The sequence below is a fragment of the Aythya fuligula genome, chromosome 3, assembly GCF_009819795.1.
Source record: "Aythya fuligula isolate bAytFul2 chromosome 3, bAytFul2.pri, whole genome shotgun sequence".
NCBI lineage: Eukaryota > Metazoa > Chordata > Aves > Anseriformes > Anatidae > Aythya > Aythya fuligula.
The window spans coordinates 41,509,088-41,523,535 of record NC_045561.1 but is presented as its reverse complement, the minus strand read 5'-3'; the positions used below and the strand labels follow the sequence as shown (position 1 = coordinate 41,523,535).

At 33.0% G+C, this 14,448-nt stretch overlaps 1 protein-coding gene across 6 annotated transcripts in view; it reads right to left on the bottom strand.

Moving 5' to 3' along the window:
- SIPA1L2 (signal induced proliferation associated 1 like 2) overlaps window positions 1-14,448 on the bottom strand; it is a 135,993-nt gene that overhangs the window by 53,813 nt on the left and 67,732 nt on the right. For all 6 annotated transcript variants that reach the window (XM_032184245.1, XM_032184248.1, XM_032184249.1 and 3 more), the window contains 4 exons: window positions 12,265-12,368; window positions 5,408-5,565; window positions 3,311-3,887; window positions 247-521 (listed from right to left, as the gene is read on the bottom strand). In XM_032184245.1, the coding sequence (XP_032040136.1) occupies window positions 247-521; window positions 3,311-3,887; window positions 5,408-5,565; window positions 12,265-12,368 (1,114 nt within the window). The remainder of the gene's footprint in view (window positions 1-246; window positions 522-3,310; window positions 3,888-5,407; window positions 5,566-12,264; window positions 12,369-14,448) is intronic.

The window sequence follows — 14,448 nt, the reverse complement described above, 5'->3', positions numbered from 1 at the left end:
TAGATTTCCCTTTAAATGGGAACTTATAAGGAATTTAATCTATTACAAGCCAGTAATGGTTTGGGGAAAAAGATTGCTTTAAGAGCTTCAATACTGTTACCACCGAACACGACAGACAATGACAACTTCCTGATGGTCACAAAAAAAAAAAAAAAAAAAAAAAAAAAAACCACAAAAACAATCATGTAAACTGTGGCAGAGAAAAAAACAGATGTAAACATCACATTGAGGACTGTTGCTTGTTACCTTCTAGGTGCTCCATCCTCATGTGGCTGAATAATCACCACTTTTACTGTCACTGATGTGCGTAAAAGGTCAATCATTTGTTCATGAGTCAAAGTTGCCACAGCCACTTTACAGATTTCAACCAGGCGGCTCCCTTGCCTTAGGCCTGCTTTCCATGCAAAACCAAAGGGCTCCACATCTGCCACTATCCCTTCAAAGTTCACGTGGAATCCAAGCTGGCCCAACCCATTCCTCCGAAGGGTCATTTCTGTGGTTTCACATCCTCTGGTCACTATCTATAAAGAAGTACCAGATAGTTAGGACATTCATTTCTTTGGACAGACAAACGTCACTTTTCAAACCTTGTAAAGCCACGTATGGCTTGGCATTTATTATCTTCAATATACTAATGCTAATAATAGTTTTGATATTTGTAGTTCAAGTTTTCTGCATAAAACAAAGGGAACAGAACACTTCACAATATTAAAATCTTACAACTCCAAAGCAAGCAGCTGTCCTGTGTTAAATTCCTCCCCCCCCCCCAAACCCAACATTAACACAACACCATTTATATCTTATTGAAAACTTAACAGCTGTTTTTGCTTCAAAACACAAAGCAAGCAAAATGCTATCCTGTCAGATACTTCATTCTTGTAGGCTGACTGACTGCAGGTGTGCAGGCATTTTTTCTTCAGTATTAGGCAGTATTAAGCTTGAGATATAACATGAGCCAAATTGAGTGAAGTGCTTCAGCTCTAGCAGCATCTCTTCTATAGACTTTAACAACGAAGACCATTTTGATTTATTTTCACTTGTAGTCAGGTTCCTAACTGCTACTACCTCTACACGTGGACATTACTGAGATGGGATAAGATTTTTAATGTCACTGGGAAAGTTAAAAACAAGACCAAGTTTCTTCATATTCAATTAAAATTAATTGTCACTATATAGACTAGCCCACAACCCTCAAATTCAGATTTTGTTAAGCAGGCTCATTTTTATATATAATGTAACAAAACTCAGAGCAGTCAGAACAACACCTTTGAATTAAATAATTGAAAGTTGTAAGAGAAGAAAGATGAACATTCTTGCCATAGATCAAGCTAGTCCCAAAGCAAAGGTAAAAAGGATTTCAGGAGATCAAGCCCTCCACAAGCACATCCCCTAAAATATGACATGGCAAATTACATAGTAATGTCACACAAAACATAGTGCTGCTCCACTTCAAAATAGGTCATTCTGCGTACTTGGTTGCTATTTCTCTGAACATATGGCTGTGCATGAACAAAGAGATGGCTTCTCTGAATGCACACAACACAGATGAAATTAAAAGATAGATAGCCTCTAAATCCTATGAAGAAAGGAGTATTTTTAGCATATAGGCTTATAATGAACTCTAGCCTACTCAGATTGATGTCTGAAGATCCATTAAGCTTTTTTGTTTAATCCTTCTCTTAGCCATCTGATATTGTCCTAAAGCTCAGATCCATTGCCTTTACTGTCTTAAAATCCAGACAGTCAAGTCCATTTATAGTTTACTTTTCCTTCTCTCTACTTTATATCACCGGATTTTCCTTCCCCAGTACAGATCAGACTCTAGAACAGTAAGTCCCAGCTTTTTCCACTCCAGAACTTATTCTTTTGGTTCAAACCAAGATCAGTCTGCAGCTTTTCACATCTTTGTTTGATCTAGATATTCATAGAGGTATCCTATTCATCTGGATAAAAGTCAGCTGGGTTCTAAGTCATCTAAAAGGGTTTTAAAATAAACATCTGAATTGTGGCATCAGAGTTTTTAACACTTTTGAGTGGATGTTACGGTCACATCTGGGCTTCTATATCAAAATGTAAATAAGGAGCATACAACTTAAAAAAATTAGTAACTTTTAGGAAAAAGGTTTTTTGTTGTTTGTTTGTTAGGAAACATTTATTCACTGAAAGGGATGTGAAGTATTGGAACAGGCTGTCCAGGGAGGTTGTTGAGTTGCCAGACCTGGAGGTCTTCAAGAAACAACTGTCATCACTACTGACAGCAGAAGTTTTCACTAGAAATTTGAACCTTTGCTCCACCTGTGTTAAGTAAGTGGAAATTTTTATTGTCTATTTAGCAATACGTAACAGAAGTGAACTACACTATTCTTCAGAAGAAAATTATCTGTGCAAGAAAAGTGAAGCTGAATAACCCAATGAAAATAATAACGTAACAGTGAGGAAAGAAGTCTAGACATTCATCCATTGATGGCTAATAGTACTTTGGAAGAGAAAGACTAGAGCAGGATACTGCACTGTGCTAGAAGTGGCTGTAGGACTACAGAGGCTCTGCAGCATCAACTCTATCCAGTGTGAAAGTGGTAAGCATAATGATTTCAATTCAGAACAAGTTTCTCTAATATAAACAAAACCAACATGATCTACATCACTTAAATCAAAATCAAAGGGCAAAGCATAACCGCATGACGTAGATGCATCAGCAGTTTTACGTTAGAGCTCCTGTCAGTTCATTTGTACTGACTGGAATAGTTAGTTACAGGACAGGTGTGCTAACATGGTCACAAGTGTCTGAAAATCTTTATCCAGTCAGCTGTAAAAGCTGTCATTAATTGGTCTAGTTTTCTTCACTTTCTGCAGTTACTCAGTGTAGACTAAACACATCAGCAGAACAACTTGTGGCAAATTTTTCTAAAATTCACTTTTTTTTCTTAATAAAAAGTTGAAGTGAATATATTCTACCCATTAAGGTTTTGTGTATTTTTAAATTAAGATATGTTTCTACCTACAGAAGTGTGAATTGAGAAAGGCTACAGCAAGAGAAAACAAAAAGCTTAGCCTTTCAATCCTGATTTCAATATTGAAACCATCCACAGCCTCGGACAAGTCTATCAAATTATTGGTATTCATTTTCTCATCCCTGAAAAAGGGGTTGATAGATTCTCATATACTGCATGAGGATTACTTTTTTATAGTTCTCTGAAGACTAAAAACAGTACTGAAGTATAAACAGATGACATTTTTAATTGTATCTCAAAGGAGATGTAGACAATTCTTCATAAAGTTTTTGAGATTCCAATTTAGAAATTGTGCTTACTTCGAGTCTTTGAACAATTTCCCTGATGTCTTCAGTACAATTATCTGCTGCAGACAGAAGAATACATTCTCCTCTTTCATAAAATATTTTGATGCTCATTAATCCAGATGTCCATCCAATAACATCTCTGCAGGAGCAGTTAAATACAACATTTTTTGATTCCTTTTCAATCAACATGATAAATTCATTGGAGATTCCAAGGAGACATTCAATGTCAGCAGACTGGCCAAAATCTCGTGCGATCACATTCCACATAATTGCTCCAACACTGAATAAATGTGCATCTTTCCTTGGTTTCACTTTTTCCTTTTTTTTTGCACCTAAAGTAATGAAGCTAAACTTTGCTGAAGTATCCACTGTAGCTGTGGTAACAAAGTTTTCTGCCAGATCTTTCAAGTATTCTTGACGTGTCCTTGTGGCCATGGCTCGAAATTTTTCCGACTTATGTGCTGCGTTTTCAGCATTAATAACTTTGGCTAAAAGAAAGTCCCTAAAGACTGCTGACTTGGGGAAAGTTACTCCTTTGGGAATAGGTGGACCAAATGGAGGTACATCTTTTGATCTTGAAACACCAACACTAGAAAGATAAAGAAAATGCAATGGTTAATTCATTTATATAAAAAAAAAAAAAAAAAAAGATCAGAAAGTAAGTAGTGACCTGTGCAGCCCAGTTACACAACTGACTTTAGTTTTAACATGTCAGTTTTCAGATATCTTAGACACATCAAAGAAAACTCACTGGGTCATCTGTTTTAAAAATGCCTTTTTTCTTTTACGTGTATAAAGGACATTGCGAATATAATAATACAAACACAGAGGTTTCCAGGTAGACTGCTTAGGGTGTCAGTGTCTCTTTTGTTTAGTGGAGTAAGTTTAAAAATCCTTTGCAAGATATAAAGGAGATGCAAGATTTTTTAAAATTATTTAGAACCACCTATCATTTTCAGGTTTCACACAGTTTAATTAGAACTATGAAAAATATGAATACAAAGAATTGATTTCAATACTTATACATCTTGCAAGGATAAGATATGAATACAGACAAAAAGTATCAGTGCAAAACATGTTGGCAATGGGAGCATTTTGCACCACTTTAAAGTGCCTATTCTAAGTTCATAAAATTTCATAATATTTGAAATTCTTTAGAGGGACAGTTCACAGCAAGATATACATTTAAAGGGAAATGGAAATATTTTTTCCTTACTGACACTCAGTTATACCTACAATTGATATCTATGTAACATATTTTATCTGTAAAAAGGATTTCAAAATACCATGCAAACTATATACAACTACTACTAGATTGACTGAAATGCATTCACATTTGGGATGAAAAACAGACAATTTAGTAATAGAAAAATGTAACGTATGAAATACATATATCATGTAATAGTAATCACGAAATAGATACTAAAACAAAACCAAGTTTTGGAAGATACGACAAGCAATATGATCCAACCTCACAAGGTACTTTGAAATTCATTCTAAAAAAATAAAATATAACATTCATAGCTGCTAAATCTGTACCACTGTCTTTGAAGTCCTTGTCATTATTTGCACAATTCCCATATGCTTCCAGCTCAGGTAACCTTGCTAAAATTCATGATGCAATAACTTAACTGTGAGTTAAGGTGAACTGAAATTTGAGACGTTATGATCCCCCAAAATTTCTCATTCAACTCAATGACTCACCCTGGTGCCCTGGCGTCATATAGTCATACTCAGGGATTTATATACATTAACAGCATTCTAAAGTATTTTATTTTAAATCACTTACTTCAAAAAAAGGAAATATGTGATACAAATTCTAAATTAATTACCACAAGTCTGACTGCAAATCTTATTTTCACTAAAATGTTATATCCCATTTTTGTGCTCATGAATGAACAACACAGTTTCGCACACTCATTTAAATCTACAGACTGCCCCATTAGTTTAGATAAGCAAGAGAGACATTGGGGTTTCAAACTCATAGAAAATGAAGCAGAAATTTTAAAATTGTATATATCGTATCTCTAGAAAGTATAAAACTGTTAGGAAAAGCAGTTCCATTGCATTCTTAACAGCAAACTTAAATAGCTATAAGGTTCTACTTACCTATAGCACACATTTTCAGTACAAGGATTATGCACTTTGACAATGACAAATACATGTTGAAAGTGGGAACGAATATTTTTTGGAGTAAAAGGAAGCGCTCCTGGCTCTTGGAAGACAATGGTAACTATGTCATTTCCTATATGCCTTTTCCTTAGCAGCTAGATGAGAAACATGCATTGAAAAATCAGTTATAAAAAAATAAATCAATAAATCACGTCTTCATTCTAGCAAAAACAAAACAAAACAAGTGATTCTTAATTTTTCCTGAAATAACCTTCAATTAATCGTGTCCTGGATATTTACCAATAAAGGATATCAGGTTAACTGGAAAAAAAAATAAAAAGGAAAAAAAATTGGCAAAGTTTTCATTAGGTTTTTGTATTTTCCCACATCCCCACATCAGCTCTGTGTAACTTCAGCTCATTTCTCTTTTACTCTGTGAGAACAGAATAAAAGATTTCTCTTGCATCCCAATTGTAATAAAAAATGTTACATCACTGGACATTTCTTATTATTCATAAAACTACACATTGGTTCCCTTTTTACAGAGTAATGTCTGCTTTTATATGAAAAATATAACACTGCTTTTCTTTTTCAATAAACTCCTTTCCCCTATTGCAGTTTTATTAATCATCATTCTTATCATGATGATCCTTACAATCTCAACTTTTTTTTTAATAGATTATGATGAATACTTATCACAAACTTTGAACAATTGCATACTTGAGGAACAGAGCTGAGACATACTCATGGAGAAACAGCTATTTGAAACTCATTTATTGATTTAAAAACTGATAGCTAGTAGTTTATTTAATCCTCAAAATACACTTAAATGAGTAATTTAAGCTACTAAACCATTATTACAGTCTAAAACTTAAAACCTACAAAACATATTCAGCAATAAGGGACCACTTCACCGCCAAAAAAACCCTGCAGTAAAGTGGCATTCACTTTCCTCATCGAAGTATATCAGACCTCTAAAATATTTTACACATTTCTTCTTATTATTATTTTTAAATAACCTTGCTTATAAAACATCCATTTATATTACTAGATGGAAACAAGTAGTCTGGCATGTACTAGGATGTAAATACCTACCTAAAGTCTGACAAGGACCTTGCACTGTCAACTAATAGCATACAGACACTTCAAGTTCTACCTGAACTCTAATTTAACTAAAAAGGATGTAAGAAATCCTTTAACTAAAGGAGCAAGGAAAAATTCTACATCAAGCTCGTTTTACAGAATACAATCTTTCCAAAAAAAATGTTTGTTTTAATTTTCTCAGTTTCATTACAAGGCAGTGTATCGGCAATCAACAAAAAAAGCTAAGCTGCATATGCTAAAGCCTAAGACCCATAAGCATTTCATTATGTCTCCTAAATAATACAAGATGGTTTTCTAAAGGTGGTGAGAAGGGCCAAAGCTAGTGCTTAAAGCACTAGCATATCTATATTATTTTTAAAAAGGCTTTTGATAAAACTAACACATATAATAGAACAGAAAGTATTTGGTGTTATTCTGTCATATGACTTGGTCATTTTTTTTTTTCAGATTTGAAAGATTAAAATCAAAGTAACTGCCTATTTAAGCACGTTAAAATGTACATCCTCTTGTGGACAAATTGCTCTATAAATTATGTGGAATTGATCACAGAAATAAGTGCATCAGGTACACTTTAATTAGAGTCAGTGAACACTAGCTCTACACTTTAATTAGAGCTAGCTAGATCACAGTAGTGAAGTATAAGTTCATGTTTAAGAGGTTATTATTATCTCACAGGTTGGAATTTACACTGTAGTTAAATTTGTAAGACACTTTCCAATTACAAGGTAAAAGGTGATTCATTTCTCCTTTTGTTATGTAAATAAACCCCTTTACTTTCTTCTCACTATAGGAAGTGCTTCATGCCTTTGCCTATACCTTTCCACAAAGCAATGTTACAAAAACTAAAAAACTCCTGTTTAAAATTACTTTTATTTCTCAAGACAATTGCTGTTTTCAAGAATACTTTCTGCTTTTGCAGAACTCTAAGAGGTTCTACTGGCCACCATGGGTTGCTCAAACAAGAATAGCAGTCACATAGTAAGAGATATGTTTTAGAAATGTTTGAATTTGTACTAACAAAACTTCCTTTACAAAATGATGGCAAAATGATGGCAGTGCTCATATCCTACATCTAAACTACTGCTTCAAGAGCTTAAACCTTTTAAAGGCACAAAAATGGTAAATAGACAGTCAAGTCATTTTTAAGAACCTTACCAAGCTTGCTGAGATCTTAGTGATGTCTTCAACATTTTAAAATAAATTTCATGTAATGTTATTATAAATAACTGTCATGCATACGTGGTCAGTGAACTTACACAATGCAAATGCAAAGCACAGTCATACGTCTGTGCACACAGAATCATAATGCAAAGAACTGGAAAGGGAAGAGAAAAACCGGGGTGATCAGGAAGATGGAAAGAAGTGCTCTGGATAGGATAAAGGAATAGGAAAGAATAAGGTGGTGAATGGATAAGAAGGAAGGAACACATACTTCCCTGGAAAATGTGGGTTAAGGATAGCATACTGAAAATGAAAGAGGAATTGATGGAAACTGGAACTAAGCAAAAAGACTTAAGAAACCCTTCTCTAATTTCCATGCTATAACCTATGTTTTCCTTCCAACTTTCACATCCTTTTTTTTTCTCCCCCTTCAGGTTCTCAGTTTCCCCTTCCTCTCCCATTTTGAGGTCTGCTCAGGTTGGTCCCCTCCCTCTGCCTTTCTAACATATTATAGAGATTCTCATGCCAGTGTAGAGCACAAGAGAAACTCTCAACAGAGTCCACATATTATGGAGGATTACTTATAGTAAGGAGATCTCAAACACTCTGACATCATACCAGTATCAATATAAATTGGCACAGTAGAATATGAAAAAGAACCCAGCCAAGTATGATAGGCAGTCAACAGAAAACCAGTGAAATTTTACTTAGAATACAAGAGGGGAGTCTAAAATATGTTAGAAAAGCAGAATCCATTAGATTAAAATTATGTAAAACCAAATAATAATTAACTTTGAGATTTTAACTATAATACTCAATTCTTGATTATCAGATATGTATCTCTGAAGAAAAGTATTTACTGTCACAAAACAGCACATTTATTGGTGATGCACAGCCGTAAGCATCTACCCCCTTGAGTGGAATATTATTTACATTGTCCAATTCCAAAACAAGGAATTTTTGTTGTTATAGCAGTGAAAAATATATTCTTTATTCAAATAAATTTCAAACTTATTTTAGCACATTTCTAAAATAAGCGGCTTAAAAAAGTTCTAATTTCCATATCCGTTATTAATCTGTACCCAAACCAGAAACAATCAAAAGATACTGCTCAAATCTGGTGAAACAGAGTCTGATTTAACCCACATAACCAAGCATATGGTTATCTCAAACATTTTAGCAGGAGGTTAAATTCAAAAAGTTTGTTTCATTCTTGCATATGTTTCATTTAAGTTTTCATCAAACCAAGTGAAAATTGATTATTTGAATTGATTTGGATTAATTAGGTCTAAACATGTGTACAGAAGCAGACTACAAATGTGTGAGTGGGAAATTTGCAAAGGAATCATTTGGAAAGGGAATTTGCAAAGGTAAAGTTTAAAGGAGAAAGCCTTAAACTATGACTTGAAGAAAAGGCCAGGAAAGGAAAAGGAAAATGGCCGCACCAGGGTTGGTAGTCTTTTCTATCCTAGGGATGGAACAGCTGACTTGAAAGTTCCCAGCCTACGTTGCAACCAAAGTAAAAATTACCTTGCTTTTTGAATCTCCTGCTGACTCTAAAACTAGAGGGATGTCCTGATCAGTGACCAAGCAGGGCGTAGTTATGTCCTGGAAGAAGCAACAAACAGTTCTGGCGTGGCCTGGTTTTAGCTCACACATATGTGGAATCTAAGAAAAACTCAGTGCCTGCTCATTGAAGGTCTTATTTCTAGATGATGAAGAGTAAGTGACTCAGTATCCTGTCCGGTCATTATCAATCAAAGGACACATGTATAGGGTGCAATAACCTCATTGCTAATACATACACGATATGCTAGCAAAAAACTAACTATTCAATGGGGATCTTCATTGCTAATAGAATCCAAAAGGAAAATTATCATAGTCTCTAATTTCCCCTTACTTGGCTACATAGTTAGTGAGACAAATTCTGAAGAGACAAACAACATTCACATTCCATAGCACCTGTAAGTGTGTCTCTGTGTCGAGCACAACTGATGCAACTGCAACTGGGGTCTTCAGCATCTAAAATGGCTCAAGGAAAAAGACCTAATCCAACTTTATCCTAGCTTGTGAAAAATAACACAGTTGATAGATTTCACATTCCAGTATGCATTTTAGAACTATACTGTAATAGAAGAAAATTTAACAATGATTATACATCCATTTTGAACATTAAGGCTGGCTAAATCCTGGTTATTTGGGTGCACTTGTCACAATTCACTAGACAGTGTCCATGCTGTACAAATATCACTAGATTCCAACACCTAAAAATAATGTGGGGAGGTCTTCCGATAGGTATACTACTTGAACCTAGAAAACTGCCACATTATTTTGATCCTAAGAAAGTGACAAATAACAACATGATGCTTCTACTAAATATTGAACCTGTTAAAGTGACAATGATGAGTGCTTACTAAAACACTGTGGAAAGGAATGTTTGTTGCTGGGGAAAACCATGAAGTTAAAATTGGAAGATTTCCCTATATACAAAAGTTGGCACCTGTCTATAAAGGACATGTAAGGAAACGATTAAAATGAAAGGAAAGCAAAGGAAGAAATGAAAGGACAGTAATAGGGGGTGGCTGAGCAACACTGCAGTGAGGCTGACAAACAACAATTATGAAAATTAGTGAAATAGTGTAAAGAGGATATCCCATTCTCACAAACAAGGGCAAGTCATGAAAGACAATGATGAAAGTAATAAAAATCCAAGTAAGGTCATATTTACTGTCAGTGCCTGTGATAAACTATGAAAATACGCATTATTCCCTTTCAAGGCAAGCTCATTCAGTGTATTATATTATAATAAGCGTATAATTTTTCCAATTTACATGTGATTTCCAGTCAACGACCAACAATTCAGTTTTCTAGACTCCAACAAGTTCTGCACTGGTGCCTTGCTAACTTGTAATGTCTTTTGTAAATAAATATATAGATTAAAACTGGTTATTTGAAATATATCAATGTTTTTGGACTCTACCATGATATTTTCTTCCATGGTATGATCCTCAGCCTTCAAGTTGTTAAAAAACATACAGTATCTTAGGAAAATCTGAACTATTTTACAAATGTGTAAAAGCTAAGTATTCTTCTGTGCAAATCAAATTAAAGCATAAACTTAAAATAAGAGTTAAACCATTATGAGTGATTACAGAGTGGGCTTACTATATTAATCCTGTACAGAAATAAAGTATAAATGAAAGTTCAGAGAAGTGGAGCAATCTCAAGTTAGTGATGATGATCCAATATATTGATCACTAGCTACTGGCACAGCTGGGATGTGATATAGCCAAACACTCTGTCCTCTAAAAGCTACATGTTGAAGATGTGATTTGTCTAACCATTTATATTACTCATGTGGTGAAGATTTTTTTTTGTATTTTTATTCCTAATTTAATTTCTTTAAACTGCATCTAAAACCTAACTGTAATGGAATAAATTTCAGTTGTCTTAACTGTTCCGAAGAAACAGTTCTTCAGATAGTTCAGAATTTTATGCAATGACTACTTAAAATACATTAATGTTATATACTTTCTTCCATTCCAATTTTCATTTATCCTATGTTAAGAATTTTAATAATTTAATCTTTTTGTCACTGCCTTGACACGTCTTTTCTTCTCATGAGATCTACTGATATAAAAGATGCAAATCATATGGTTTAACAAACACTAACCACAACTTTTGTATGCTTTCACAAAGAACATGAGATAGCATGTTTATTTCATGATAACACTCCAAAATGACTGAAGCCTTTACATCTTGCACTGCAACGAGATAATATTCAAATAAATCCAACAGTTTTTTATGGTTGCCTTTTTTTTTTTTTTTTTTTTTTTTTTTTTTTTTAATGTGCAGGGCTAGAAAAATGCAGTCGCAGCGCAGAAAGATTCTGAAGTTAAGTGTTACCATTGATATATTATGCCAAATGTGCTTGTACTTTTTAATTTGGTCACACATCTCAGACAGGCAAGACAGAATAACCTTACTGGTGCACACTTTTGGTTGCTGTACTATTTTTTAGCCATCCTTAATGCTTTCAAGATACTTTGAATTACCAAACAAGGAAAGAGTTCTCCATGAATAAAGTTAAGTACACTGCAGTTTTCTGTCTTCACAAGCAGACACATTGAAGGATATACCTAGCCATTTAATACTAAGCTGATACATTAACAAAAAACTTCAAGATCAATAACATTTTGTATAATCATTTAAAAGTCTTATTGCATACATATTTTAACCACAGGATTATTTTCAAGTTTTATTCCATTCAATGTTTAAAACATACATAGGGTGTAAATCCCATCCAATTTGAGAATAATTGATTGACCATGGGGGAACTATGCTGAGTAATGTCACCATGAAACGGAGGGTATGGAAATAACTTAATGAATTATAAAGATGTATTATAAAAATCCTTCGATTTTTCTAATATATTAAATGATTAAAAAAAAAAAAAAAAGCAAATCCACAATTACAAGACAAATGTCATATAAAAACATACAGCTTAAAAACAGTATTACTTAAAGATAAAAACTCAAACACCTCTGAAGTAAAATTATATTGAAAATTGAAAAGTTAAAATAACATACCTGTTGCCTGTTACTGGGCATGTATGGAAGCATTGTTGATACATGAAACATTAACTCATAATCTTTATAAGTAGTATAAAGGGAATGAGTTCCTGTTGAATCAGCTGAAAATGAATTTAATCATAAGACGGTCAGTAAAATAGAACATTCATATTACTTTTTAGGACAATGCTCTTTGCATGCTATGATATAAATCTAATAATAGAATTTAAACTTTTTTTTTTTTTTTTCAACAGAACAAAACAGTTTGTATCAGCTAAAGATCTCTTTACTTTCATATTACAACATAGATGGATCCTGAAAGAAGTTGCCCAAAGACAGCTGTCTATGAGATGACCTTATTTTGAATATATTGGCAAGTACTGTTAGGTCTTAATATATCATGGAAATAAAAAATAAATGAACAAACATTTAGCTACTTAAGTATATTTTTATATAATTTATATATATACATATACTCATTATTTTAATTGTCAATAAAGACAATGGACTAATCCCGTATTTCACCCAAAATAAAATACTGACACGGTGTTACTTCAAATTTCACAATAAAACACATAATGAAGATCAGACATTTCAAAAACATAAAATACGTACATTATACATTGTAGTATAAGACAAAAATAATTTTATTGGGAATTATCAGATCTTTTAAAAATTGTTAAAACACACTTCATCTATGATATGACTTTTTATTTTGGAAGTTTAGTAATGCAATTCTCATTTCAGAATGTTTACCACACATTTTTTTATCCACTTTCTTTGATATGTCTGGATTATTTAGGTAAGAATAATTAACTTCAAAGCAGGAGGTTGGGAACAAGGTTTTAGTCAAGGCAGTTATCAGTTTTTCTTCCCTTTTTATATTCACTGATTTCTTGTGTATAATTTTATATCTTCCACAGCAAAAAGCATCCTGCAGCGCTCTTTCACGGTGTTCATTTATTTATTTATTTTAATAGCAACAATATTCCAAAAAGAAACTGTCTGGCTGTGTTAGCTCTTCTTTTCAAAGTACACAAACATACACTTAGGTGTAAAATTCAGTAGTAACTGTAGTGCATATCTACAGCCCTAAATTTGAAAATATTTAGGTGTTTATAATTTTGAATATGTTTGTATTACAATTGACCTCATCAGTTATATTTGTACAACTTAAAATTAATTCATTAATATTTGTGTGTATGACTCATAGTTTCATAACAAATAGGGAGCATATTTAAATGTTGCTAACAAAAGCAGCCATTACTGCACTCCTCTATTTTAAAATCCTTGTTGAAATTAATTCCATTATAACTTTTCCATGCCATTCAGAAAGAGTTTTAAAGACATAGGAGGAGGAAATCAATTATTTTATAAAATATACATATCTGCCTAAACTACATTGATCTTGGCAACCCTAGTCCCTGATTTTTTTTCATTTTGCAATTAGATATTAAATAAAGTCAAAGTATCTTGAACAGCTGTTGCACAAAATAGTCCCTTTAAATAGCGATTCAGAAAGGTAGATTATTTACCTTTAAATCCATGTTTTTCTTATACAACATCCTACTTAGTGGAGTACTTGATCTAGTACATGATCTAGCATGCTGAATTTGGAAATGAGCTAGCAAGTTTTTTGCTTGAAATTTAGTCCCTTACATTATACAAGATAAAGTTTTCTAACTTAACGGATGTTTTAGGGAACACCTACTAAGACCCTCTGAATTTACAGAATGGTTGCTACTACAAACATTTCTTTGCTAACATTTTAGAAAAAAAGTTATACCTGTCATACTGTTATACTGTCATTTCTTTTGCACCTTGTTCTTTTCTGAATACTAGTTTTAATTCACAAAGTTTGAGAAAAATCAGCTAACTTTTCAAAATAAATTCATGTTCATAGGAAGCATTTCAGCCTTTTTCAGAAAAGCATTGTTTACTAGATGAAAGTGAAACACCAATATTTGTCTTAATTGTATATAGATAAATTTGTAACATTTCTTCAATTTCTTTCAGTTTATTTCTCTCTTTACAAACTTGAAGTAACATAATCAAATACTGAACATTAATATTCTCGTTTGTAATGTTCCAATAATAGTATTTGAGTTCCTCATTTCTAGTTGATTGATATGCTTTAAAATCTATAATAAACAAATTATATAGTAATGAAATCAGTAAAGTTTCCTCGAATTTTCTCATTCT